General features: G+C 37.0%; 1 protein-coding gene across 4 annotated transcripts in view; it reads right to left on the bottom strand.

Moving 5' to 3' along the window:
* CDH10 (cadherin 10) overlaps nt 1–26737 on the bottom strand; it is a 103056-nt gene that overhangs the window by 41437 nt on the left and 34882 nt on the right. For all 4 annotated transcript variants that reach the window (XM_030041898.1, XM_030041895.1, XM_030041897.2 and 1 more), the window contains one exon: nt 21433–21810. In XM_030041898.1, coding sequence (XP_029897758.1) covers nt 21433–21663 — 231 coding nt within the window. In that variant the 5' untranslated portion in view covers nt 21664–21810. The remainder of the gene's footprint in view (nt 1–21432; nt 21811–26737) is intronic.

Consider the following 26737-nt stretch of genomic DNA (forward strand, 5'->3'; position numbering starts at 1 on the left):
AAAGCCCACCCTATGTGCTTGACAGCCTTGAACACTGAATCTTTACCAGGCTCTGAAATGCGTGAGCAGTGTGTCAATCAGCACTGCAAAGTTTTGTCATTTTACTCTAGTAAAAAACATTCTGTGAAATATTTCTCTGCTACTTTTAGTATAAAGTGTTTCCTATAGTTATTTTGGCTAATGGGCATCTGTGATTCATGTCAGCCAAGCTGAGAAGTGGAGAGACATCTGTTTCATTTAGCAATTTTATTGCACAAAATGATCAGCTGTGAAGATGTGGTTTTGTTTTCATATCTGTCACCGATATTTTGCAAACTCTTGTTTCAGTGAATTTCTTGCTGTTCTTCCACAGAAATACTTGCCTTTTCAGCTGTCAGTGGTATATGTACTTTATATATAATTTTTCTCACTGTATAGAAAATCAGAATGTCTGTTGGTTTTATTTTATATAGCCCAGTTTTATCATACAGTAATTTCAATTACTGTGAAAGAGAGTTTTGCATATTTGGTCATCTATCTAAACTGGTTGAACAAACCTTTAAATTGAGAAGGATTTCATACAAATGAAAAAGGAAGGTATTCCTAAACAGAAGATAATTAATATTTAGAGAGAGTAACAAAATAGAATGTTATGTGAATACTTAAAAAAGAAACTGAGTTACCAACCCAAGACAGAGAGAAAAACAGATTTTAAAAGATGGATTTCTTTTTTCTTCAATCACAATAAAAACAGAGTTAATTAGTATATATTACCTTGTTCTTTAAGGTAAATGCAACCATAAATAATATGAGTTAATGAAAGGATGCCACAATCAAATTCAGCTCAATATCTTTTTAGATCTGTAAAATATCTTTGTAAAACATCTTTCGGAAGACTTTAGATGAACAACATAATAATTCTGCTTTAAAAATTACTTGAAAACTACAGCATGGGATTTCTACATTAATTGACCTCTGATTATTCAAATCAAACCTGCCAATTACAGGAGTGTGGGTTTTCTTTCCCCCCTGCTAAGAATTCCACCCAAGTCTGAAATCTCCTAATTGACTGTAAAGGTCATGGACTTTTTTCTGATAGCATACAAAGTGTTAATCCTATTTTCACCAAAAAGCCAGAAGATGCTACTGTGAAAAACAGAGAGCAGATTAGGTTAGTCAGACCCATTTTATCATACAAACTACTTCTGGAATTTGAAATGATTTATGACAATGCCAGATAAAGACTTTAAGATTTTTCACACCTATTTCTATTTGAATTTCAGATTCAGAAATCCGTCCATGAATTATCAGTGAATGGTATTCAGATAACTACGGACCAGAATATGACTGTATTAACAAACCAGCCTTTAGTTTGAATTCTTACTGTAGGCATTAATGCAGTCCAAGTTATTTTTTTATCTTAATTTAATATGCTATAATGTATAGGAGTCTTTCCAATACAGTTTACAGTTTTTTGTAGTCTTTACCAAGTGACAGGCTATTCCAACATTACCTCACTAAACACATTTTTACTCTCCTACTTTATAATAGTAACTTTTATTGGTATAATCTAGAAAATGTTTTTTCTACTTTCTTCTGCAATATATTTGTCAACATTTCAATTTAATCCAAGTATCACAGTAACAATGAGATTTCAGTACACTCCTGAATTACTCTATCCTTTAGATTTTATTCAAATAAGTCCTGAATTTCTCCTAATTCTGAGGACAAATTTCAGGGGAAATTGTAACCTACTAGCTCTTTTCTAAATAATCATATTAGCCATATGATGCCAAAATACACCTGTGGAAGCATTCACAATTTCACTCTAAGTTTTCTAGAGCACATATAACATTAGCACCTTCACTGGATACTTTGTAGAATAATAATGATCGTCTCTCTAAACATAATCACAACACTGGGCAGATTTGACCTGAAATCAGCAGAGAATAATTGATATAGAACTCCCAAAATGGAGATATTTATTTTAAACATCATGAACTGAACTATTAAATGATGCAGTTGTTTAACATTAGCTGCACTTAATTCTGAAAGATTTTCAGACTAGCTCATGTCCTGTGCAGTATTCTCTTAGTTGCTAGATTTAACTGCCATGCCAAATTTTACTCACCAAAGAGATTCACTTATTTGCATTTATCTTCAAGGTAACATTTAAAACAACTCTCTTCAGCAATGCAAGAATTTGCACTAAGTTTTAATGAGACGTCACACATTTAATTTTCTCAGTCAGTTATATTGTTAGTTTGCCAGTCCTGTGCCATTGTGTGTTATTTAGAAGAGGAGACAGGTGGAAGGGAAAGCGGCACATTTCACAAGGAAAATCTTGTGAGACTGGGAAAGATAAAGGGAGAGCAAACTAAAATGGACGCATAACAAGTAATGCAAGATGAGGAGTGCTCTGAAGTTCTTTTGCTTGCTGAGAAGGAGCAACAAATAGAAATTAAAAACTCCAGTCTGCAGTGCATTTTCAGATCATATTAGTTTACTTTAACTTGATTCATTATCCAAAGGAAAGGTAAAAATCATTGTTACCATTTCTATTGAGAAAGATTACAGTAGCTCCTTGCTGTTCAAGACTTTTCTTTGTTCCTACCAATGTTTTAAAATGGTAAGAGATAAATTAAAATTAATAATATTTTTAGGATTCCTTTACACATCCCTGGTGAAGCAATGTCTATCTCAGTATTAGAAATATTATTTTCCCAGCTCCCTACAACCTTCACTACCAAGGGATATAATCTGCAAGATTCGCAATTTCCACAAACTAATCATACAGCAAAGGTATTTTCCCATCACTAGACTTCCATCTTTTCCCCATTATTGTAGCATATTCTAAAGGGAGGATTCACAATCTGGAGAAGGTAGATGGTCCTGCACTGACAAAATCTTCTAGGATTTCAGCTGAGAAAGGCAGTTTCTTTTTTTATGACACATCATATGAGCAGCAAAGAGTCTTACACAGATGCACTGAGTCAACATGCCAATAACTGAACTCCCTCCTCAAGCCAAGGTCTTTAGTTGATGTTCAGAGAGCTAGAACAAGAAAGTTTCGGCTTCATTAGACTGTTGCAGCTTCCACTCCAGACGACACACAAGCATTAGGTTAACATGAACTACAGACTAATTGAATTTCATACACCAAAGAGTTCTTGCATGAGCCAATATGCATGTTCTCTTCCAATTTTAATGTAATAAATACAGTTCGTACATCAGGTGAAGATAGAAAGTAGAGAACTGTCAGTGAAACTCAAGTGACCTTACTTTCTGGCAGCTTGGCCTAATACCTCCTGTAGGTGACTGGGTATGAATAAACAGAAGAGAATTCCTGTGTTAAAGGGAAAAAAAACAATCCTGACTTATATCTGCTGTTCAGGTTCCCATTCATTAAAAAAGTGGACTAAATGAAGAAACATTCTTTGGTCCTCCTTCTACTCAGCTTGATGTGGCACAAGCCTATATTTCTACTTCCATGAGTAGTCTCTGTACACTAACCTATGGTCTCAGGATGGAAATATGTCTGATAAGATTTTCCTCAGACTTGTTTTTTTTTTTTTTAACGTACATATTTTTTATGTTTTATGTTGTTTGGCTGATTCTGGACTAAAATAAAAATCTGTATTAAATATTGTATAAAGGATTAAGTAGTTTCCAGAACAAGCTCTCTAATCCACCAAGGAATGGCCTAGGAAGTCTAATATGCTAAAACAACACATACCTTTCATTTACTGAATTCAGAACAGCTTTTATGTATTTGAAAGCTTTGGGTTTTTTTGTGTTAAGTTTTGGTTTTTTTAAAGAAGAAGTCACCACTAATCCTCATGCTCTCTGCATTAATGACAACAAAGAGGTAATTAAGAAGCAATTTTAGGTAATTTTTTGTTGTTGTTAAGAATAATTTTTTTATTATAGCTTATATATATTTTCCTGAAGTACCCTAGTTATTAACAAAATAACCATTAAAACAGCATTAGTTTTTATATATCCTAATGTACAATTTGCACTATACATAAAAAGCATTGCATTTTTTTTTTAAACAAATGCAGAACACCATTAAGAATAATGATGCTTAATTCATTTCGCCTATTGCTGGAGGCCATTTAAAAACATGTTAAACAAGATTGTCTTTGTTTCCATTTGAAATCACTGTAACATGTAAATTAGTAAGAGCTAGGAAGACTTTCTACCTTTATTATGTGTGCATTTTCTCCTCAAGAATATTCTAAAGTATACGTATCTTTGGAAGAGGTATACTTAGGGGCAACAATAAATATACCACAGAGAACTGAAAGACAATGTCTGTCAACCCAGGAAGTGGAAAATGTCAGCTAAGGTGGAGAGTATATATCAGAATTAAGGAATAAAAAACATTAAGGGGATATTTTAATAATTTCCAAAACAGTAATATCCAGGATAATATATTATTATTGATAAATTTAATCCCGAGGAAGGGAAGAGAGGGAAAGAGAGCAGACATATTTTTCATATGTCTCAGGAAACTACTGATGAATCTGAACTGATGCTATATCTAATATTATAAGATTTCAAAGAGGGACAAAGATGTCTTGGATCAATCCTGGCTTCATTTATATCACAGTAAGATCAGTGGGGCTATTCATGTAATAGATGCATAGTCCAGGAGAGATGTATTGATATTTTATAACCATACAGGGGGAGTCAAGTTATTAAAGGTAGACCTGTGAGAGAAGAGAGGTGGAATACATATAAACCCTTAAATGCAAGTCACATGTTTATTTACCTATCAATATTTTTTCTTCATTTAGTAAATTATGAAATCATTATTCCAGAGAATGGTATTCTCAAGAAAAATCCCAACTATATACCAACTACTAAGTAAAGAAGTTATAGTTCAAATCATTATATAAAATTACATTACAGAATGGTTGAGGTTGGCAGGGACCTCTGGAGGTCATCTTGTCCAAGCCACCCCCGCTCAAGCAAGGCCATCTAGAGCCAGTTGCCCAGGTCCATGTCTAGACAGCTTTTGAGCTTTTGAGCATCTCCAAGGATGGAGACTCCACAACCTGTCTGCACAACCTGTGCCAGTGCTCAGTCACCCTCACAGCATAAAAGTGTTTCCTGACGTTCAGAGGGAACCTCCTGTGGTTCAGTTTGTGCCCATTGCCTCTGGGCCTGTCACTGGGCACCACCAAAAAGAGCCTGGCTCCCTCCTCTTTGCACCCTCCCTTCAGGTATTTACATACATTGATAAGATCCCCCCTGAGCCTTCTCTCAGCTTCTAGGGTAAAGAGTTCCAGCTCTCGCAGCTTTTCCTCATACGTGCGGTGCTCCAGTCCCTTCATCATCCTTACGGCCCTTCGCTGGACTCTCTCCACTGTGCCCATGCCTCTCTTGTACTGGGGTGCCCAGGACTGGACACAGCACTCCAGGTGTGGCCTCACCAGTGCTGAGAAGAGGGGAATGATCTCCTCCCTTGACCTGCTAACAATACTTTGCCTCATGCAGCCCAGGATACCTTTAGCCTTCTTTGTGGCAAGGGCACATTGCCGATTCATATTCAACCTGGTGTCCAGCAGAACAACCAGCTCCTTTTTGGTCAAGCTGCTTTCCAGTTGGTCAGCCCCCAGCATATACTGGTGCCTGGGGTTGTTCCTTTCCAGGTGCAGGACTTTTCACCTTGTTGAACTTCATGAGGCTCCTGTCAGCCCATCTCTCCAGCCTGTTGAGGTCCCTCTGGATGGCAGCACGACCCATCAGTCACTCCTCCCAGTTCTGTGCCATCTGCAAACTGGCTGAGGGTACACTCTGCCCCATCATCCAGATCATGAATGAAAATCTTAAACAGGACTGTACCCGATATTGATCCCTGGGATATATCACTTGCTGCTGGCCTCCAACCAGACTTTGCACTGTTGATCAGCACCCTCTGGACCTGGCCATTAAGCCAGTTTCACTCGACCTCACAGTCTGCTTTTCCAGCCCATACATCAACAACTTCTATATGAGTAGCTTATGGGACATAGTCTCGAAGGCCTTACTGAAGTCCAGGTAGACAATATCCACTGCTGTCCCTTCATCTACCAGGCCAGTCACTTCATCACAGAAGATTGTCAAGATGGTCAAGCATGACTTGCCCTTGGTGAAGCCATGCTGACTACTTTTGATAATTTTCTCATCTTTAATGTGCCTGGAAATGGTTTCCAGGATTAGCTGCTCGATCACCTTCCCAGAGATCAATGTGAGGCTGACTGGCCTACAGTTCCCTACGTCCTCCTTCTTGCCCTTCTCGAAGATGGGCGTGGTGCTTTCCTTCAGTCTTCGGGTACTTTTCCCAGTCACCATGATCAGTCAAATATTATTGAGTGGCCTCACAATGAATCTGCCAGGTCCCTCAGCACTCACTCATGGGTGCATCCTATCAGGGCCCATGGACTTCTGGAGGTCCAGTTTGCTCAGGTATTCCCTGGCCCGATCCTGTTCCACCAAGGATACATATTCCTTGCTCCAACTTTTCTCTGTGGTCTCTGGGACCTGCGATTCCTGAAGGCTGGTCTTGCTAGTAAAGACTGAGGCAAAGGCGGCATTCAGTACTTCCATCTTTTTCATGTCCAGCGTAGCCAGGTCCTCTGTTTCATTGAGCAATGGGCCCACATTTCCCCTAGTCTTTGTTTTCTCTCCTGCGTACTTCTGGAAGCCGTTCTTTTTGTCTTTGACATCCCTGGCCAGATTCAATTCCGCTGGGGCTTTAGCTTTCCTAACTTCATCCCTGGATGCTTGGCCAATGTTTCTGTATTCCTCCCACGTTATCTATCCTTGCTTCCACCCTCTGTATGCTTCCTTTAGAAGGCATCATCCACTTGTTCTTCCTTGTCAGGTGGCCTATGGCAGACACCCACTATAATGTTCCCTTTGCCTGTTCTGTCTTTAATCCTAACCCATAAACTCACTGTTGGCTCCTCTTCCATCCCTAAGCAGAGCTCCACGCACTCTAGCTGCTCTCTCACATAAAGAGGAACTCCCTTTCCTTGTCTTCCCTTCCTGTCCTTCCTAAAGAGCCTGTATCCCTCCATTGCAACACTCCAATCATGGGAGCCATCCCACCACATCTCTGTAATCCCAACAAGATCACAGCCCTGCAACTACGTGCAGATCTCTAACTCATTGTATTTATTCCCCATACCACGTGCATTAGTATACAGGCACTTAAGAGGGGAATCCCAGCATGTTGGGTTCCTGAAGAGGGTCTGGGGGATTTATCCACAATGGTGCCTTGTAGACACCTTGTTGGCACCTCAATTACATAGGGAATTACAATTACATAGTGAAATTTAACTGAATTTAATTGTGTTTGTATTAAGACTGGGTAGGTAGCTATAATTAAAATTTAAATTAAAACTTCTCCTACCAAAGCAGCCTATATAATTCCTCTATCAGACTGTAAAGTACCAAAAATAACCAGATTTGGGTATAAATCTTGGCAGAAATCATACACAGCATTACACATTATGTGTGTAAACACACAAGACAGCATCATCAACCCGGTGAACAGTATTCCTCAACTACTTTTACTGGAGACAGAAAGCCCATCCTGACCTTCACTGCTACAAATTAAGAACTGTACTCCATAGTAATTACTTTCCCTTGCAATGTTAATTGCTGTTTTCAAAAATGTGTTCTGTGTACTACATCACTGATGAAAAAATTATTTCTAACTTATGGGAACTCTGGTAATCAGCTGATAGGCCCAGTCAGTATTTCCATAAAGCTTCCATGACATTTGCAAGACATCACAAGCACTCTTTACCTAATGTCTATTTTCCTGATTTCCAGTAAAATATACTATATTGGTTATGCTGTTGGTGCTTGGGTTTTCTTTGTGGTTTGGGTTTTATTTATTTCTTTTTTAAAAATCTCCTTGGTTTGGCATAAATTACTCCTTTATCATTTATACCAAAACCCGCTATTCATTTTCTTTTGTCTATAGAACCACAGAGAGCTTTTGCATTCTCTTTTTTCCAGAATTAGGCCGGTTTCATGAGGCTTTATTTCTTGCCCTGTGCACTATTAGCGCCTACTTTCTTCTTTTGGCAGTAAAAAGAATTCTACACCATTGCTAGAAAACTTCCTAATTCTCTTTTATGGTACACAGTCTTACATAGCACTTGAAATAGTATTCCTTGCTCCTTCAATGACTTTGTTTTCTGTAGCACGTCATTATCCCTTCCTAGCAAATACATCCGTATTACTGAAATCTCTACCATTATTCTTAAATTATAAGCCTTGATTAATCCCATGCAGCTCTTTTCTGTGTCACACCGCTCAGTAGTCCTCTAGCTACTACATTTATTTTACTTGGCTTTTACTAGACAACAGGCCACTCCTGACACATAGAGAATGGTCTGTCACATAACCTGACCTAACTAAAGATATAATTAAGCAATCATTTTCCTTATCTTCCAACTGTATTATTTATATAGCAGACTCATTATCCTTTTTGAATGACTTAAGACACCCTTCTGATTGCTAAAGGTATTTCTAAGTCCTCTGAGGAATCCTCTGTGGAGCTTGCAATCTCAGTAGCATCACTGTGTAAAAATGTGGCCATATTCCCACACAATATTTCTTACAAATGACAGATATTTTCAAAGTACAAAAGGGGTGGAGAGTTCTGTGAAATTTTGCAAGTAAAAAAATTAATATCAATTTACAAAAGTCCTATATATTTCCTGGCTCTGTCCTGTCATAGGTGTATTTATCTTCTATTTGGCTATATCCAGTTAGCCTCTCCTGAAGCTCATATATTCTATTTGTCACATTAATTTAGCATTTCACAAGTCCCTCCACTTCATTAAAAGTTTTCCAAAATTTTACTAACATGGCCTGGAACACTGCATTATCCTATCTATCTTTTCTGTTTCCTTCCTCAAAACAGATTGTTTCATGACATTTTTTTAAATTTCTACACTATAAAACATAAAATTTATATAGAACTCTCATTTTTTCTCCCTGTTTACTTCACCTCTTACACAAGTGCAATGGTAATTTTTCTCACTGTCAAAATATAAAATATCAATATAATTTTTATCATTTAAGCTAGATAATTTATAACCATGATTGCCTAGGTAGTAATAGTTGTTAATTATTATATTCACTCCAAAATAATATTTTTTAAATATTTCTACTGCCTCAAGATCCCATTTGTAATGGAATTAGCAATCATAAACATGTAGACCCAGAAATTTTATTTTATGCATATTTTACATCAAATACCATACCTCAGAAAAGGATATGCAAAAGTTCTCATTGGAAGATGGGGTTCTTAATATAGAAGGAAGAAATCTTTATTACTACTTCATGTCTCTGCATATCAAGTATCATTTATTCTACTAATCACTACATTGTAGCATATGTACTCCTAAATTATATATAATTATAAAAAACTATTAAAACTTTTTAGGAAGAAAACCCAGAAAAACATTTTCATAACATAAAACAGTTTCTAAAGTAAATGGGAGGAAAGAGAGGTTGCTACTTTACTTAGCTGGTTTTGGATGAGGAAGAGACAAAGTATTCTGCATGACCATCTCTACTGTATCACACAGCCACTTTACAAAATACTCAGAATGGCAATCTTCCAAGTTCTTCTACAAAGTAGTGTTTTTTCGTTTTGGGGTCTTTTTTTGCTAGCACAATTTCACCCTAAAATATTTCAAATCATCAAGTCCAACCTCTGTTTCCAACCCTCTTGTCTTAATATGCTGGTTTTGCCTGGGGTAGCGTTAATTTTCTTCATCGTAGCTACTATGGGGCTGTGTTTTGGATTTGTGCCGAAAACAGTGTTGATAACACAGGGATGTTTTCATTATTGCTGAGCAGTGCTTACCCAGAGTCAAGGCCTTTTCTGCGAGGAGGCTGGGGGGGCACAAGGAGTTGGGAGGGGACAGAGCCAGGACAGCTGACCCCAACTGACCAAAGGGATGTTCCAGACCATATAACGTCATGCTCAGTGTATAAAGCTGGAGGGAAGAAGAAGGAAGGAGGAGACTTTCGGACTTATGGTGTTTTGTTTTCCCAAGCAACCATTATGCATGCTGGAGCCCTGCTTTCCTGGAGATGGCTGAACACCTGCCTGCCAATGGCAAGTGCTGAAAGAATTCCTTGTTTTGCTTTGCTTGTGTGCGCGGCTTTTGCTTTACCTATTAAACTGTCTGTATCTCACCCCACAAGTTTTCTCACTTTTACCCTTCCAATTCTCTCCCTCATCCCACCAGAGGGGAGTGAGCGAGCGGCTGTCTGGGGCTTAGTTGCTGGCTGGGGTTAAAGCACAACATTTAATAAATGGCATTTGTTTGAGAATTACTAAGAAAGGACAACCACTCTTTGAGCAATAAAAATAAATCAGAAATCACCAAAATTTTGGCAACGAAGGACAGTATGATTACTCTGAACTTTACATCAAGAGGAAACTTAATATGTTCATGTCTTCCCACCACTGCCTTGAGATATATATGTAGGCAAGTTGAAAGGAAAGGCAGGTTTGAAAGAATAAAAGATCAGAAACAGAGAGGGCACCTACACTTTTGCCTAAATAAAAATGACCCCAGAAAAGTTAATTCAGTGTGGGTCTACATCGCATGTAAAACAATAATGCTAAATCCAGGTAGCATAACTGGACTGAAGACCATAGGTGTAAGAAATAGAAGAAAGGCACAGAGTATCAGTGTAAGCCAATATGAAAGAGCAAGGCTTTTCTACAAGTAGGAAAAGGGGAACAGAAGAGTTGAACAGAATTGAAGTTGCGCACTGAGGTTTTCTTCAGTTTTTACATATTCTTGGAATTATCCAGAATTTTTTCCCACAGAAATTTTGTGTGCCCAGCCACCCGAGTCTTACAGTGCAGGCAGTAATCTTTGCAACTACATATTTTTCAAAAGTACAATATCATAAATATCCCAGAACATAAAGTTCCTTCTTTCAGCTCATATTTTCCATCTAAATACTTGCATACATTCTGTTTGGACATGCCTTTTAGCATGCTAAGCCACCTAACTATTCATTAATGCCTTTCTACGTTGTTAGGTGTGATTCAGACATTTAAGGTACCTCATACCTGCATTCAGGCAACTGGATGGTCTGTGAATTGGATCTTTGAAATGAAGACAAGACAGCTTCTGTTCTCAGACTTGAAGAGTGTATGAACTCATCCATGGTTGCACATTTAAAATTGCTACAGACCAAAATATTGTCAAATTAGAGGGCATTTTTTTCCCCTCAGTGATCCAGCCCTTCTTTAACACTTTCAAGTAAATAGCTATTAAAAGACTCAGGAAACAGAAATAATTTAGTTTGAGGAATTAACACTGATGAGTTGGACAATGATGTTTGTTTTTGCCTGCAAACAAATGCTACTCTGTCTGCCAGGGACTTCTGATAACATTGACTGTATAGTACTTGCTGCCTCAAAACAGAAGGCATTGGAGGGTTTGAAAGAACTTGCCATTACAGCCTTTTTGGTTCCACTTATTTTTAATTATCTTCAAAGACAAAACCACTCATAAATATAAGGAAAATATTCCGGCAGGAAGACATTTTAAAAGGGTAAACATCAACTTTTAACTTCTTAGAACTCTCTCCCTCATGGGTATTTTGTTGCAAGTCACCGATTTTCCCTCAGTATTACCCCTGGCTCTTCCTTGCTATCTGTGTATATAGGATATTTAAAAGGTCATCTGCATCTGATTTAAAAAAAAAAAAAAAAAAAAAAAACCAAGAGAGGGAAAAAAAAAAGTCCCTAAAGCATCAGCCTTTGAATTGCTGTTGAAACTATTGGCTATTTATACATTTATCATTTCAAACAAGGTGTAGGTCAAACATTTCTAAAGCTCCCTTTTCTATTATTTTTTTTAATTCCTTGAGTGAATGAATGTACTGTGATGAAGTGCGCTCTACTTTTCCTGAGCTATGGCTTTGAATACAAACTGTTTCGGTTTTATCAGTTCTTTCCTTTTTGGAATATCTTTTTGTGACAAACAGATACAATTTTAAAATTGAAAGAGAAATTGAACTGAAAGGAACTGGACAGTTCAGACTAAACTACTTCCCTGCTTCTTATACTATTTTGAAGCATTATGCCGTTTTAAGTGCAATGCATAATCAGGTACAAACTCTGAGTTTGGAAACCACACAAGAGAACTATAGGTCTTCTGCATGAAGGCAGGAAAATGCATCTTACTGGTGATTGTATACTTGCTGAAAGGATGCCCATAACTTTGACTATCTTCCCTCTAAATCTTCCCAACAACTGATTGACGCTATTGCACTTTGTGCTTGCACAGAGTGGAATTGTCTCTTTTAGAAATTAGTTTCAAAATGGCAGATCACTGCTATTGGGATTATTAGGAAAAAAAAAAGTCAAACATTTTAAAATAGTTTTCTCAGAGACTAAGAAAGGCAGTGGCAGGAAACTTACCCCAGTGACTAGTAGGACCTCACTGACCACTCAGTCTCTTTATCGCTGAACTTCTCATCAAATTGATAAATGGCTTGCACTCAAATATCAATGTGTAAAAAAAGTAAAATGGAGAAGTTGAATAATCTTCTTCACTCTTCTATCAAAACTAGCGAGTTTTCATTAAACCATTCATACAATCCCAGTGGCTTGCATTTACCATGCTACCTTGTAGCTCTGAATGCCATTAGGCGTAGCTTCAAGTTACTTGACAGAAAAAGAGGAAACAATATTCAGCTACTAGTCCCTACTCATATTTGCATTAGTTTTTGAGTAGATTTGAAAAGTATTTGCATAAGGGGTAAGAACATGAAAGCAGTTAGATGGATATAGAAAATCATGAAGCGAAACCTCCACACTGTTTTGAAACTGGTATTTGTGAAGCATTCACAGCAGATTAAAATTAAGTATGAGCATAATGTATGATTACACAATACAGAGATCTATTGACACATGGGAAAGGAAATCACAAAAAACTATTTTAATATACATGAGCTAAGTATGTTATCATACAGGGTGCAGGTGCCCAGGTGTCGGCCATGGTGGGCTCTGCAGGGTCGGCGGCGGCTGTGAGGGGAGAGGCGGGGCTGCCCCGGGCCGGACCCAGCCGGTTCCCGCCGGTTCCCGCCGGCTCCAGCGGCCCCACCGCCGGGCACAGCTGAGCCCCTCAGCCTCGGGGAAAGAAAGCCTGGGGAAGAAAGGGCAAAAGGCTGCCCATGACATATGATAGCAAATGGGAAATACATTTTAATGCTTTACCTCAGAAGTTAAACATACCAGTAGTAGTACGTAAAAGCTGTGCTTGAAACAGAAAGCTTTTAAATGCCTGCGAAGGGTCATTTTGGTCAGGAAGAACTAGAAAATTCATTTATTTTTCAACTGATTAATAACTCATACTGTTCAGCAGAATTTAGTGTTTCAAGACCTATTTCAATGAGCAGCCTCCTCTACTTTGCACCTCTTACAAGAAATGGTATGCAGTTTAATTTGTTTTCGTTAAGGGGAAAAAAAGAATAATTATTAAAACCACCTCATGTTTTTCAGGCTCTATTGCAGCTTCCACACTTTGAATTTCAATTAAAGACCATTAACAGTGTTAAACGTATGTTTAACACTGTTAAACTTATTAAATATAATACTTATGGTCCTATAGAGGCCAAGGAGAAATAAAAACAGAATATCAGATTGGTATTTGCTTGAAAGCTGAGCAAATACAACTTCTAGAGATAATATCCCACTTCATTTACTATAACTTTTCCAGTTATCATGACTTTTAAAATTATGCAAAGTATGCTGTAAAAAAAAAACTGTAAAAAAACTATAAAACTATACCTATAGAAGTGAAAATGGTCCTGGTCTAAGCTTAGTGTTTAGTTTCAAGCTATTGTCTCGAAGGACATTTACATGTGTCTACCTAAGACATAGATAGGTATGTCTACCTAAGCAATTTAGTGTCTTACTGTTCTTTTTTATGTGGTTTGACTTGCTCCTCTATTTGGAGTCTTGTAGTCTCAGAGAGTGGTTTCTGTCTTCTTGGGACCATGGATCACTTTGTTCACCAGGGCATCACTTGCCACACGACTCAAGGTCCTCTGGCAATTAGCTATGTATGGATACGTGATGTGAGCCTGGAACTGGCACAGACTTCATTGCCAGTGAAGATCTGATGCAGGTACAAACCTCCTCTTTTCACCATACCAGTTGGTAAAGAAGACATATTCATTTGATTACAACTAGATTAGCACCGTTAGCCAGGCAGTTTTTCCCTAGCAGCACCTGTACAGGCATTGGCATGCTCTGAGCTCTTTCTCTTGTGTCCAACTCATACAGTAACAAAAATATAGGACACGCTCCCTTTCAATTCTGTCAAACCAGATCTTCTCTGCTAAGCTAGAGTTTGAATGACACCACTGTTCGGCTACTTTTTCATCTTTTTAAGTTTTTTGGTTTCATTCTGCTTGCCTATATCTTTCCTTCCTTCCTTCCTTCCCTCCCTCCCTCCCTCCTTTCTTTCTTCCTGACCAATGTGTACTGTATCTCCTTTAATACCTCACTTGGCAGTTTGAGCAACCAGCATCTGATGAGGCCCCACTGGTTTTATGAAACATGTCTCTTGCAGTGCTATGTGGTTCTGGTTGGATAAACAGTCCTATTGACTACCATTTTAGAGAAAAAGCACAATCCCAAAGCAGTCTACCTGTTTGGTCTTTAAGGACAGATTTTAAGCAGAGAGGCATTCAACGCATCCAGCATTTCTCCTTAACAGAACAAATACTGACACTGAACTCCCCATGAAGGGCAAAACTGCCTTGGAACATCTACCCTCAGCTCTGCTGGATGTGGCCTGCACTCCTAAAAAGAAGTCTAAAAGGACAGTAATCCATTCCAGTACTATTTCACTGTGAAGCACTGAAGTTTCACTGTAGGTCTGTGTTTTTCCTCAGCCTTTCCAAGATTTGCCAGTCTAAAGAAGCAACTGGGAATGCTCACTTAGGTCTTTTATTTACAGTGCCTGGCACATCTGAGCAAAATGGCCATCAGATAATTTGGACACTGGGGATCATCCCCTTAAGCAGTTGGGTTGAGTATGCTCTCAGTATGCCCTACCCAAATGTCTTAACCCCTTTTCTCTCGTTACCAGACAACACTTAGAAGAAACTCATACACACAGACATCTGGGGATCCACAGCCTTTGAACAAATATATCTGGCTCTGGATTCAGGCACATGACAACTTTCGCTTCTTTGATCTTCACTAAAAGACTGGTAGATACTACAAAGCCTTCCCATTTCTCAACAACTGTCTGTTAATTCTGTGCTGTGTCATCCAGCAAAACGCAGTATCTTGTAGGGATACATCCAGTACAGTAGCTAACAAATAATTCATTCTTTATGGGAATAAAAACTTACTATTCAGCCAGGTTAGCTCTTTGCCACCAATACCTTTTGCTGATGTTTAATGAAACAAGAAGTCAGACTCCAACATACACTGAGGTTTCCAAAGGAATAGTCCTTTTGCAAGCAGACAATATAAACCCTCTGCATGTTTCAATTTAGAGTAAATGATTAATCTAACCAGTTATAGTCATAAACTCCATACTAGCTGGATCCCAACAGAGTTTGAGAAAGAATTTCATCTCAGCACTCACTGAGAATCAATCAGCCTCCAGGACAATCTTACAGGAAGCTTTTGATGCCTCTGCTGTTATGGAAAAACAATGGTTGCACCATGTGTTTTGAGAAGCCATCATAGTTCCTGTGTTCTGGACTGCAAAAAGAGATAGAGAAAAATCAGTCCTTCAAAAAGAAAAGAAATTGTAACATATTTCACTCTGACACTCTTGCCCTGTGCTGAAATATCTAGGAGCCCACACATGTACTCCCAAAAGCAAGCTTTCATATCCTTGACGTAAATTAGTGCCTTAAATAACACTCTTCACAGCCTATGTGTTAAGTCTGAGAAATAAATAAATATCTAAATATTGTTGTCCAATTATTGATTCCACCACACTGCAGTATCTTCAATGAGATAAGATTTTTGAAGATACACAGCTGTGAACAATTTGCTTTTTGCATCCAGTAGCGTTACACCAAAAAAATTCCAAGTGGAAACTGTTAAAGGACAAGCTGTCCTCTTTCACCTCGGCAGCTGAGTCCTAAGCACAGCAGATCACAATTTATTTATTCAGTTTGCAGAATATCTTTCCTCCCTTTCCATTCTTCTTCATTGATCCCCATCACAAGAATCTGCTCTAGCTGAAAATTCAACCTCTACAGAACTTCAGTGCCACAGAGCTGATTTCCATCACCTGAAAGGGAGGCATTTTAAACTCAACCAGATCTTCATACCAAATATTAAGCCTGCATATGAGCACTTTCAGTTCAAAATCCTACTCTTTAGTCTCTCATGGCACCAAAGGTCTTCATAAAAAAAGAACTACGGTAGAAACACTCTTCAGGAATCAAAATACAGAAGTTTTTAAAAGGGTTTGGTAAGTCTTCATCTTACCACTACAACAGCACCACTTCATTGGGATCTTTTTTTTGTGTGTGTCCTGCTTGATGGCAAACCCTTTGAAATCAAGACAACATGCTGTTTTGTATTACTCTCTCCCAAACCAGTATTTTTGGTAGCTGCTTCATCAGAAAGAAAAGTCCATTCAGAATTCCTGCCCAGGATGGTTTCTGGTTTTCATTTCCCCCAAGACATTATTTTGTTTAGTCTTTCCTTAAAACTGACTGTTTCTCTAACAGTGACAACTCTATGCACATCTGATCTTAGCTAATCTTTATCCTTTTACATTGACAGAACATGGACTTTCAGGAAAATGCATCTTTTTACCTCTGATGTTGCCAAATTCTGTGTAAAATATTTCTCTTTGGATTATGGACTATATAAAACAATACTAAGCAATACTAACAATACTAAACAATATGAAGGAATACTTGCAATACTAACTTAAAACAGTATATTTAATTCCAATACATTTATCTAGAGTTCAAGCAACATCTGACGTTTCCCTACTTTAGGTCTTTATGACTGGGTCGTAAGTTGTCCTGGGGTCCATTCACACTTTTGTAACACATTACGCTTTTGCTGAGGTATCTAAAAGCAATATTACTTTTAGGATAGCTGTCTTTCAGACTTTATCAAGTTAAGGATGCGGGACCCTCCTTCAGTTACCAGTTCTGTAGTGTATCATCCACAGTGTCAATAGACACAGATAATTACTAAAAGGAAAAGATAGGCTACGAACCAGTAACTGTTGTTCTTGAAATTGTGTCGTGTATGCATATGTCACTAATACTCCAAGTCCTTTCCTCAGAATTCTGTCTGTGTTGGGGTTCTTGAACTGAGAGGAACTAAGTGAGGTTGACATGTTCTGCTCTTTACACCATCTGTTAGAATATAATTTTTAGATTTAAAAGAAAAATGTTTTTTTCTGGATGTACTCATGATAAATGGAAGTTTTTCAGAACAAGTTTGAAAATGCGTAATACTTTGTAATTGTACCACTTTATTTGAAAAATAATAAATGGGCCTTGAAACTATATACTAGCAAAAAGAAATAAAAATTATGAATCAGCTTTCTGTATGTTAAGAGAGAATAATAGAGCACATAGACTTTCTGCACAGAAAAAGACATAAAAGAAGTATTAACCATAACTCTAACCCCAAATATGAATAAAATTATTTTTCTGATATGAGGTTGAAGGTTCTTTTTGAACATCCCTGCATTGTTTCTCTGAAATTGGGAAAAGTACTTTGTCTCAGAATTAATGTCTTCTAGTATATTTTTGCAAAGATAGTTATGTATGTAATATATATATATATAAGTCTGGTTTCCCACACTGCTCTTTTTTATGGCTTCAACCTTTACTAGAAACTACAGTTGTAATTATTATTTGAGGTTCTCCATATACAAAATTCACTTATGTCATTTTGATTTCTACCCTCAGGATGCTGTGTATTACATGAAGGAAGGGATGACCATCCTTCTTTCTTATAACAATAATAATAAATACTGACCTGAAGCAACCAGTCAATGTCCATAATCAGTCAATATGTACTTTGCCACCATTTCACAAGCATGGTTGACTTAAACAAGGAACTCTTCAGCTGTTACTGGATTATGTATCCCATTCATTCATTGAACCTCATTTCCATCATATTATTCTAGTAGAACATTCTCAGGCTGACTTAAACAGTGAATAAATGAATGCATAAATTGCATTGTGAATTGTAGACACTGGTTTCAAGAGTAATGTGATATTCAACAGTTTTCAAACTCCCTTGACAGATATATAGATGCAGGATAAGAAACAAGAAAAAATATATCAATCATGAGCTCAGAAAGCAAGCAAATGTAAATCACAAATCCAGATGAATCTGGTAGCCTCAGTTTTGGAATTTCTGCTGATTCTTTCACTGGCACGTTTGTCATCTAACTATTTTTGTCAATTTTAAAAATCACACTTAGTACTTATTTTTGACTGAAAACTCTCCATGACAAACATTCTCTCCTAGTCATTGACCACAAATCATTGAGTTCTAACTTGTGCTCTTACTATCTCACATAATTTCGAAACACCACCTCCAAATATGTTGCAGAGAAATTAACAGGAAAGTGGCATTTTATGTCACCCATCTATTGAAATAATTTTGGCTTTGGATAAAATCAGATAAAAGGAAACATCCAGAAACATTTTGACTATACAACTCAGGTGGCCTTTGGAAAGGTGAGTGCAACACCAGGGAAAAGAGACAGCTACTATAAAGTTTATGCACTATGATTTTAATAATTATTTTTTTCTCTAATAATTTGAGAATTTGGACTATCAGACTGTTAAAACATTAACTAGAGTAACAATCAATTTTTAGCTCCACATATAATCTGTTTCATTTTGCTTCCTTTGTGTAAAACTCTCCCCATGCAAATACAATGCTATGATACTCTTCCTTTTGCATGTGTTTTCTACACTTTTCCCAAAATCGTCAGAAAATTACTACAGGGCAACTTTATATACTCAGGTTAATACTAAATTTGCTTGCTCAAGTTAACAAGTTTTTGCTCTAAGCAGAGCAAAAAAGGTGGAGGTGCAGTCTTAAATGCTAAAGTTTCTTCTCAGCTCTGTACTCTTTATTTGATGCTTTACTTACCTTTGCTTAGCACTTCCCATTTGCAAATGCTTATTTTCTCTCAGCCAAAGTAGTTCCCTGTTTATCAACATCTCTCTTTCTTTTTCTAATGCAGATGAGTTAGCCTATAAAAATTTTAACCCTTTTTCCTCTAAAGAATCTGCCTTCACTCTCACTTTGTGATTTGAGATCATAAATATTCAAAACCAATGCAATAAAAGACAGTAATCAGCAGGTTTCTGAAGGAGCCTAAATAATTTGAAATTCAGGGTGCCCTGCAAAGCTATTTATTTCTTGGGACTTCTGGAAGCAATACATTTTCAAATACAATAGCATAGTGTTTTGATACAGTGACACTTCCCATTTTGTGGACAAGGTCAATTTTCATAAGCTATCAGTCTGGCCTGGACTGAGGAACTGGCCTAAATACTTTGGAACATTTGGGAGGCATGACTTTACACTTGATAAGTGTATGAAATAGATATAGGAACTATTTACAAGGCTCTCAACATGCTTCGGAAATGGCTGTATCATTCAAATGTTAGTGCTAAAATTACAGACTCAAAGCAACAAATAAAAAATGGAAACAAAAGGCAGTTTACTCATTCATAAACTTGCACTCTTAAATTTTTACTTAGTATTTAAATTCCTTAGATTTTAATAAGCATTTCCTTTCTCAAACTCCCCAACATTCTTAATCCTTTCAAGAAACTTTTTATAATATAATAATCTCATGCACCAGTACATGCTGGGAATCAACTGGCTGGAAAGCAGTTTTGCAGAGGGACCTTGGAGTCCTCATGGACAGCAAGCTGACTATGAGACAGCAATGTGTCCTTGTAGCAAAGAAGGTCGTCAGCACCCTTGGCTCCATTAGGAAAAACATCCCCAGGACATCAAGAGAGATGATCCTTCCTCTCTGCTCTGCCCTGGTAAGACACATCTGGAATGCTGCGTCCAGTTCTGGGTTCCCCAGCAGAAGAGATATGGAGCTACTGGAGAGAGTCCAACAAAAGGCCAAATTGATTAAGGGACTGGAGCATTTTTGATAAGAGGAGAGGCTGAGAGAGCTGAGACTGTTCAGCCTGGAGAAGAGAAGGCTCAGGAGGGACCTTGGTAATGTATATAAATACTGGATGGAGAGGAGTGAGGGAGACAGAGCCAGTCTCTTTTCAGTGGTGCCCAGTGACAGCACAAGAGGCAACAGACACGAACTGAAGTACAGGAAACTGCCTTTGAATATAGGAACAAAGTTTTTATTGAGTGGGTGCTCAACCACTTGAACAGGTTGCCCAGAGAGATTGTGGAGTCTCCACCTTTGGAGATATTTAAAATCTGACTGGACATAGTCCTGAGCAAGCTCTAGCTGACATTGCTTTGAGCAGGGGGGTTGGGCTAGATAATCTCCAGAGGTGCCTTACAAGCTCAGTTCTTCTGTGATTCTGTGATTTTCAACAAGTCAGTATTTCTCTGCAATATTTTACAAGTTCAAAACCATGTAAAAAATGAAAACCTGGATTATAGAAAATGAAATTTCTGTGTTTACCACCAACCATTTGTGCTAACTGGTACCCACTACTGCTGACACTAACTTCTGCTTTCAAGCAAATTACCATTTTGAATTAATTCCTTGTACCTGTTTGAATGTTATTGTGGCATTATACATTGTGTATTTTTCAATAAATCCCATGGCAAAACATAAGCATTAGCTGAAAATAATTTAAAGGACACTTCAGGTGTGCTTTATGTATGCATTTAGTATGCCATGCAGTCACATGTGCAGTTCTGCTGACTTCTATTGTAGTTCACTTCCTAACCATCTCATTTCTATCACACGGTTGTTAATGAATTTTACTCACTGCAGCTTATTGAGATTCAGGGAGAGTGAAAGAAGAAGAATATTTTTTCTTCAAAATAGGTTGCATTCTTCAAACATAACCACAGAAAAAGAATGCATTATCTTGTATGAAACATGAAATATTCAAAGAGAAAGAGCTGAAACAGAATTTTATGATGAATTATAAAATATTATGTTTTGATACAGAAGAGATACTGAGTGGGCTGCTGGAAGGAGTGATGTGCTAAAGCAAACAAATTTGTCAAAGATGTCTTCATTTGTTTCATTCAAATGTTTCTGAATAACTTTAACTAGCAACATTAATTTAGTGATTCTATCAGGACAAACTACATATATATATTGCCTGGAAATCTGCTTTCTATGCATTAGAATAAAACATAGAAACTAGGGCTCTGTAGAAAAATAAGTAAACTTGACAATTATATAGAAAACTTAATGAGAAACCTACCTTGCCTACATACTGATAATCAGATCCTGTGTATTCCTCTAAAAGAAAAAACTGGTTCCACATCCAGCCTCGCTTCTGGCGGTGAATTGCTTTTCCATCATTCCCTGATGCACGTCCTCCAAAGCTTTTGGGTCTGAGATCAGGAGTCCTTCTGAACAGCATTTCTGTATGGCAGGGATGCGGCAGCCACATCCAGAGCAGCAGAAGTAATAGGACTTGCTGTATTGTCATAGTTCTCCACTGCTGATGCTCTTCGAGCTGGTCAGCGATGGCGTCTACAGTTTTGTTTTTCTTGACTTGCTTTTTATGTCTCTAGTTGCTGATGCAGCCAAGCAGTTTCCAGCAACTCATCTCTGAACTGTGCGTAGTAACCAAATCCTGAAAGTAAACAGAGAAGAGACAATATAAGTTGAAATGCATTCACTCCCTATTGTCCAACATCCCTGCTACTGTACCCTGCACATACAAAACATTGACATAGAAAGCAACCTGGTTAGGAATATAAAGGTTATCCAGATAGGGAGAACACTGTGAATATGTGGGGTAGCTGCTGTCAAAACACTTCCTAAGAAAGAGTAAGTGTGCCCTGAGATCATCAATTATTTCCCCATTAAAACCTTTCAATTTAGAAACTTCTAAGAGTGTTCTTTATATAGACTGGGGGATTAATATTGCTGAAACTTACACATTAAATACTGCTGCCTTTGCTTCAAATGTTTTCCATCCGATTTGATTTACAAGAATTCCAGTGTTTTATTAATTTTACTATCAAGAGAACTGAAAAGCCAACACAAAGTAGTTTTAGAAATGAGGAAATGGTAAAACACCAGTTCTCCAGGGCATTTTAAATGGTAAAAAGAGAACATCATATGCATCAGAAGAAATACAACATGACAAGAAGCAAACTTTTAAATAGAAAAAGTTTGAAATGATCTTGCAATAGGGAGTGATGCAAACTTAGCCTTAAAATGTAGGCAGTGTTTTAAAAATGAGAGCCTGTTTTGCAAGTATCCTGAATAACTAAATTTGGAAAGTACCAAAATTAGTCTCATTGTGGGAAGTGATATTACAGAGAGAAGGCAAGCTTCTCCTAACTCATCTTTGGTTTGTCTCCACTTCTTTTTTTGTTTTGCTTTGTTTTCTTTTAGTTTTTCCTTCTTCTGACAGAACCATGAAATGTTATTTCAGCAAGACAAATTTAGCCAGGTTCTCTTCACTTCACTTCCCTTCCATCCGAGCATTTAAAGAGCAACACTTTTTGCTAGTGAGATCATTTGGTAATGTTTTCCTTCAGTAAATCATGAAAACCTATGATTTTTCATCTTCATAGTGTACAGTTTTTGCCAATTTTAATCAGGGTGGTTTGTTTGGTTTGGGTTTTTTTAGCATGCCCACAGAAATCAAAATGCCTGGATGGTAGTTGCAGTTCCTTGTATATTCTTCCACATGTGCTACAAAACTCAAGTAGTAAAAAGCTTGGGTTGTTTTTTCTCCTCTTCTGATTTTGATAGATAAGTAACATTGCCCACAGCAATCCTATGTGTCCTCTGCTTTCAATAACATTATACTGTAGCTCACTATCATCTTAAATATTTTTTATTTTTCAAAGTAGAGCTCTGTAAAACTTTCAGAAATTCTTTCTGTGTTTCAGTTTGATATGGATGTGCTACTTAAGATATTTTCAGTAAGCCTGTGTTGATTAAAAGAGTTTGCAATAAAATGTCAGGGGTTTTGAGTGGAAAGCTTATGAAATGTAGTGATTTCTTACAGTTAAAAGACACTCGGGGTGTGTGTGTTAATAACTGAATAGATTCAGTTCAGGAACCAGCTTTTGTCTTCAGAGTTAAATTCTCTCAGGAGAACCTTTTCCCCTCTCCTCCAACATTTGGAAGACTAAAGAACTTCTCAAAGCCACTGCTTTCAAGGACTTTAGCCCCAAGACTGTTCACAGTAACTCACAGGCATTCATTTCCATTTGTCTAAATAAACACCAAGTTATGTATCATTTCATTTACCCCTTCTCCCTTTCTCCTAAAACTTTGACACTTACTTGATTTGTGATCTTTGAATACTACTCAGAACAATCTGTTCTAATATAAACCACTAAAAACATATGCTGAATTATATCAGCATGTACAAACTGGAGATACAATACTCCACCTTGGAAATTTAATCACAACTCATATGTATGTGCTTTTGAAACAAAAGTATACTGAGTGAGAGAGGAGGGCTATGATTTATTCTCAGATACTTAGAAATGTTTCTTCTCAAAGACCATAGGAATTTCAAAGTTGAAATTAGCTCTTCAGGATATTATTAGTTTCCCTAAAAATTGGAAAGTTATTGGGTTTTTTGGAAAAAGAGGTATAATATTTTCTTTTTTTTTTGGTGTGGGTTTTTTTTTTTGTTCTTTTTTCGCTTTCTTGTTGCCATCAGTATATATATTCCATTATTCACACATTATTATTTGATGTAGAAGTGTTGTTAAATTCCTCTTGGGAAATAATGCTTCAATATTAGGGGCTGTTATTGAATTTCCTTCTTGTTAAATTAGGTCAGCAGAATGAAAACTCAGATGAAATTTGTAAAAGTTACAAAAGTAGCTAATGCACATGGGCTTGGCGAGCATGGCTGCTTAATGGATGTATGTACCAGCAAGGTCTTTTCCTTCCTTTGAGACTCCTGTTGGAGTTCAGCTTCCTGCTTTAAATGTAATTGGTTTGATAGTAAACTACACTAAAGCTGTAACATTTACCTTTAAAAATAAGCTAACAAACAAGAAAAAAAAAAGACTGAAGTAATAACAATTAAACAAAAAGCACTGGAATAAAGGAAATACTTGAAGATAATTAGACTAAGTAAACCTTTAAATATATAAATACAGACACCAGACGCAAGTCCCAGTTCTGTAATACATTGCGTATTTGGGTTCTGGCTACCCTGCCAGAGCTGGAACAGTCAATAGAAGAAAATAAATTTATCATCTGTTTCTTTAATTCCCTGGAAAACTAATTGGAAAAATGTCTAAATTTGGTGAAAATTTTACCTTAGAAAAGGGTCTGAGAACTCAGCAGAACTGTAATAGTTTTGTTGGCTTCAAGTAAGTCTTTTTTTTAAAGAGAGGAAATTGTTTTAAATAGCTTTAAATAGTTTTAAATGAAACTATTTCACCAGTCTCTCTCCTCAAATCTCTCTCTCCCTCTTCTTCCAGAAGATCACTTCTCAACTTCTTCCCACAATAGAAAAGTAACAAAGAAGAAAAAAAAATTAAAAAATTTAAAGCTTTCTAAAAACCATCAAATATGTTCAAGGTTCCATATTTCTGTGCAATACACTTCTAAATTACATTAAACTTACTATAGAGGAACATTGTGCTCTGCTCTTGTTTATACAGGTTTTTGTTTTGGTATTATTTTTAAAAAGTTTTCTTGGAACAATCCCTAGTATGGAGGAGATGGATTAATCATCACTGAAGGTATTAATCATTTCACTATTAGCTTTCAGCTAACAATTTTAAAACAATTAGCAGTTCTCACTTTCCACAGGTTAATCACTTCTATAGCTCTCAGGACTTACAAGAAAACGTTTTAATACAACTCCAACTGTATTCATGTGATTTCAAATGTAATTTTCTGCAAAATTTGGAAAATATTATATTTTGCTTGCTCAGTCATTCAATCCCCTTAATAATACTAGAACATACTTCATACCATTTGAAACTCATGAGATTTAATGGACATGTAAGATGGGCCATGAATACCTTTAACTTATGCACTTCTCAGACTTCCATTTACTCGTTGCTCCAGGAGGCTGATCTTTTACAGCTGAGATGTTATTTCTTTAGCAAACAGTTTCCTCTTTTTGTCTGTCTTTCTGTATTAAAGTATAGCTGCCTTTGGAAGTCAGCAGAATTAAATTTAAAGTAAAATCTGTAATATAGATCAAAAGCTTGTGTATTTTATTTAATCAAGAAATCTTAATAAACCTCTCTCTCCTGTGAAAAGCAAATTTGAACAGCAAAAAATTTCACTTGGAATAGCTGCCATTTATCATTTTTGTTCCGTATTTAACCTTGGTCAAACTTGAACTGAATTTTAATTGTGTAACATTTCAAAAAGCTGGTTTAAAGAAAGATATTTATGCAATGCCATTTCTGTTTTCACCATTTCTCTTTCAGTTGGGAGCCATTATCTATTCACATCTCTAATCTTGTCTTTCAGTCCTTTTTTGCTATGTTTGTATGAAAGGAAGATATTTTTGGAACCAAAGATGTTTCATGACAAATTAGGTTAAACTACCTTGGAATTTTATGAGGAGAACAATCTTTAATTTTATTACAATGGAAGACACTGGAGCATATTTTGTTCTTGTTTTGTTCTCGCTCTGCAAAGGTGACACCAACAGAGCTATTCTTATATACAGCCACAGTGAAAAACTTATTTTCTGCCCCATTTCTCAAAAACTTTGGTCCCCCTCCAGCCACCAGTATAGAGCTACCACCACAGGCTGCAGACCCTCTTTCAAAGTGGCTACAGCCATCAGCCATGAGACATAATTGCTACCATTTTGGTTTCCTCCTTGAAGTAGGTAACTTGGTAAGGTGCCTCTCTATTTCATTAGAACTCTGACTCCTGGCTTATGATGTCATAAATGAAATTCAGAACTCTGGCTAGGTTTTGAAATAAGAGGAACTATTTAACAACCTACTAAAAATGGAAGTAGGAAGGCAGCTAAGTGCAGAAAAAGCTGCATTTTCAATGAGCCTCAGAAGAGCCCCTAGCTCAGCTAATTTAGTTGTTTTAACTTATTTGCCATCTCTTTATCAAAACCAGGAATAAAGTTCTAATGCTTTAGACCACAGTATGATGAAGCAAGTACTTTAAACAGACACCTTTGCAAGAGACTCATTCAAAACAAAACAAAAGAGTTCCCTCTGTAAGTGTAACTTATAGGTGTAAGTTATCCCTTAAGGGAAAAAGACGACAATACTTTTTATAAAGGTTTTTAAGAGTACTTGAAGCAAGAAAATGAGCTCTTTCAAAAGATCAATTCTTAATGGATTCTAATCTCATCATTCCTTGTATTATAGATTTATGTTCCTTGCTTTATCTATTATATCCCAGTGAAGTTGCCTAAAGCCATTCATAATTTAATTGCCTAGTTCTGAACTAAGGAGATAATTGGTAAATTGTCAATAAGCTGCTTATTTCATAGCCTCCAGTGGAACACTTAAACACCGCAGCGACCACACTTTGAGTTATTAAATTATAACATGAATTTGCAAAGTAGTCAGCTATAACTTTGA

The sequence above is a fragment of the Aquila chrysaetos genome, chromosome 18, assembly GCF_900496995.4.
Source record: "Aquila chrysaetos chrysaetos chromosome 18, bAquChr1.4, whole genome shotgun sequence".
NCBI classification, from domain to species: Eukaryota; Metazoa; Chordata; class Aves; order Accipitriformes; family Accipitridae; genus Aquila; species Aquila chrysaetos.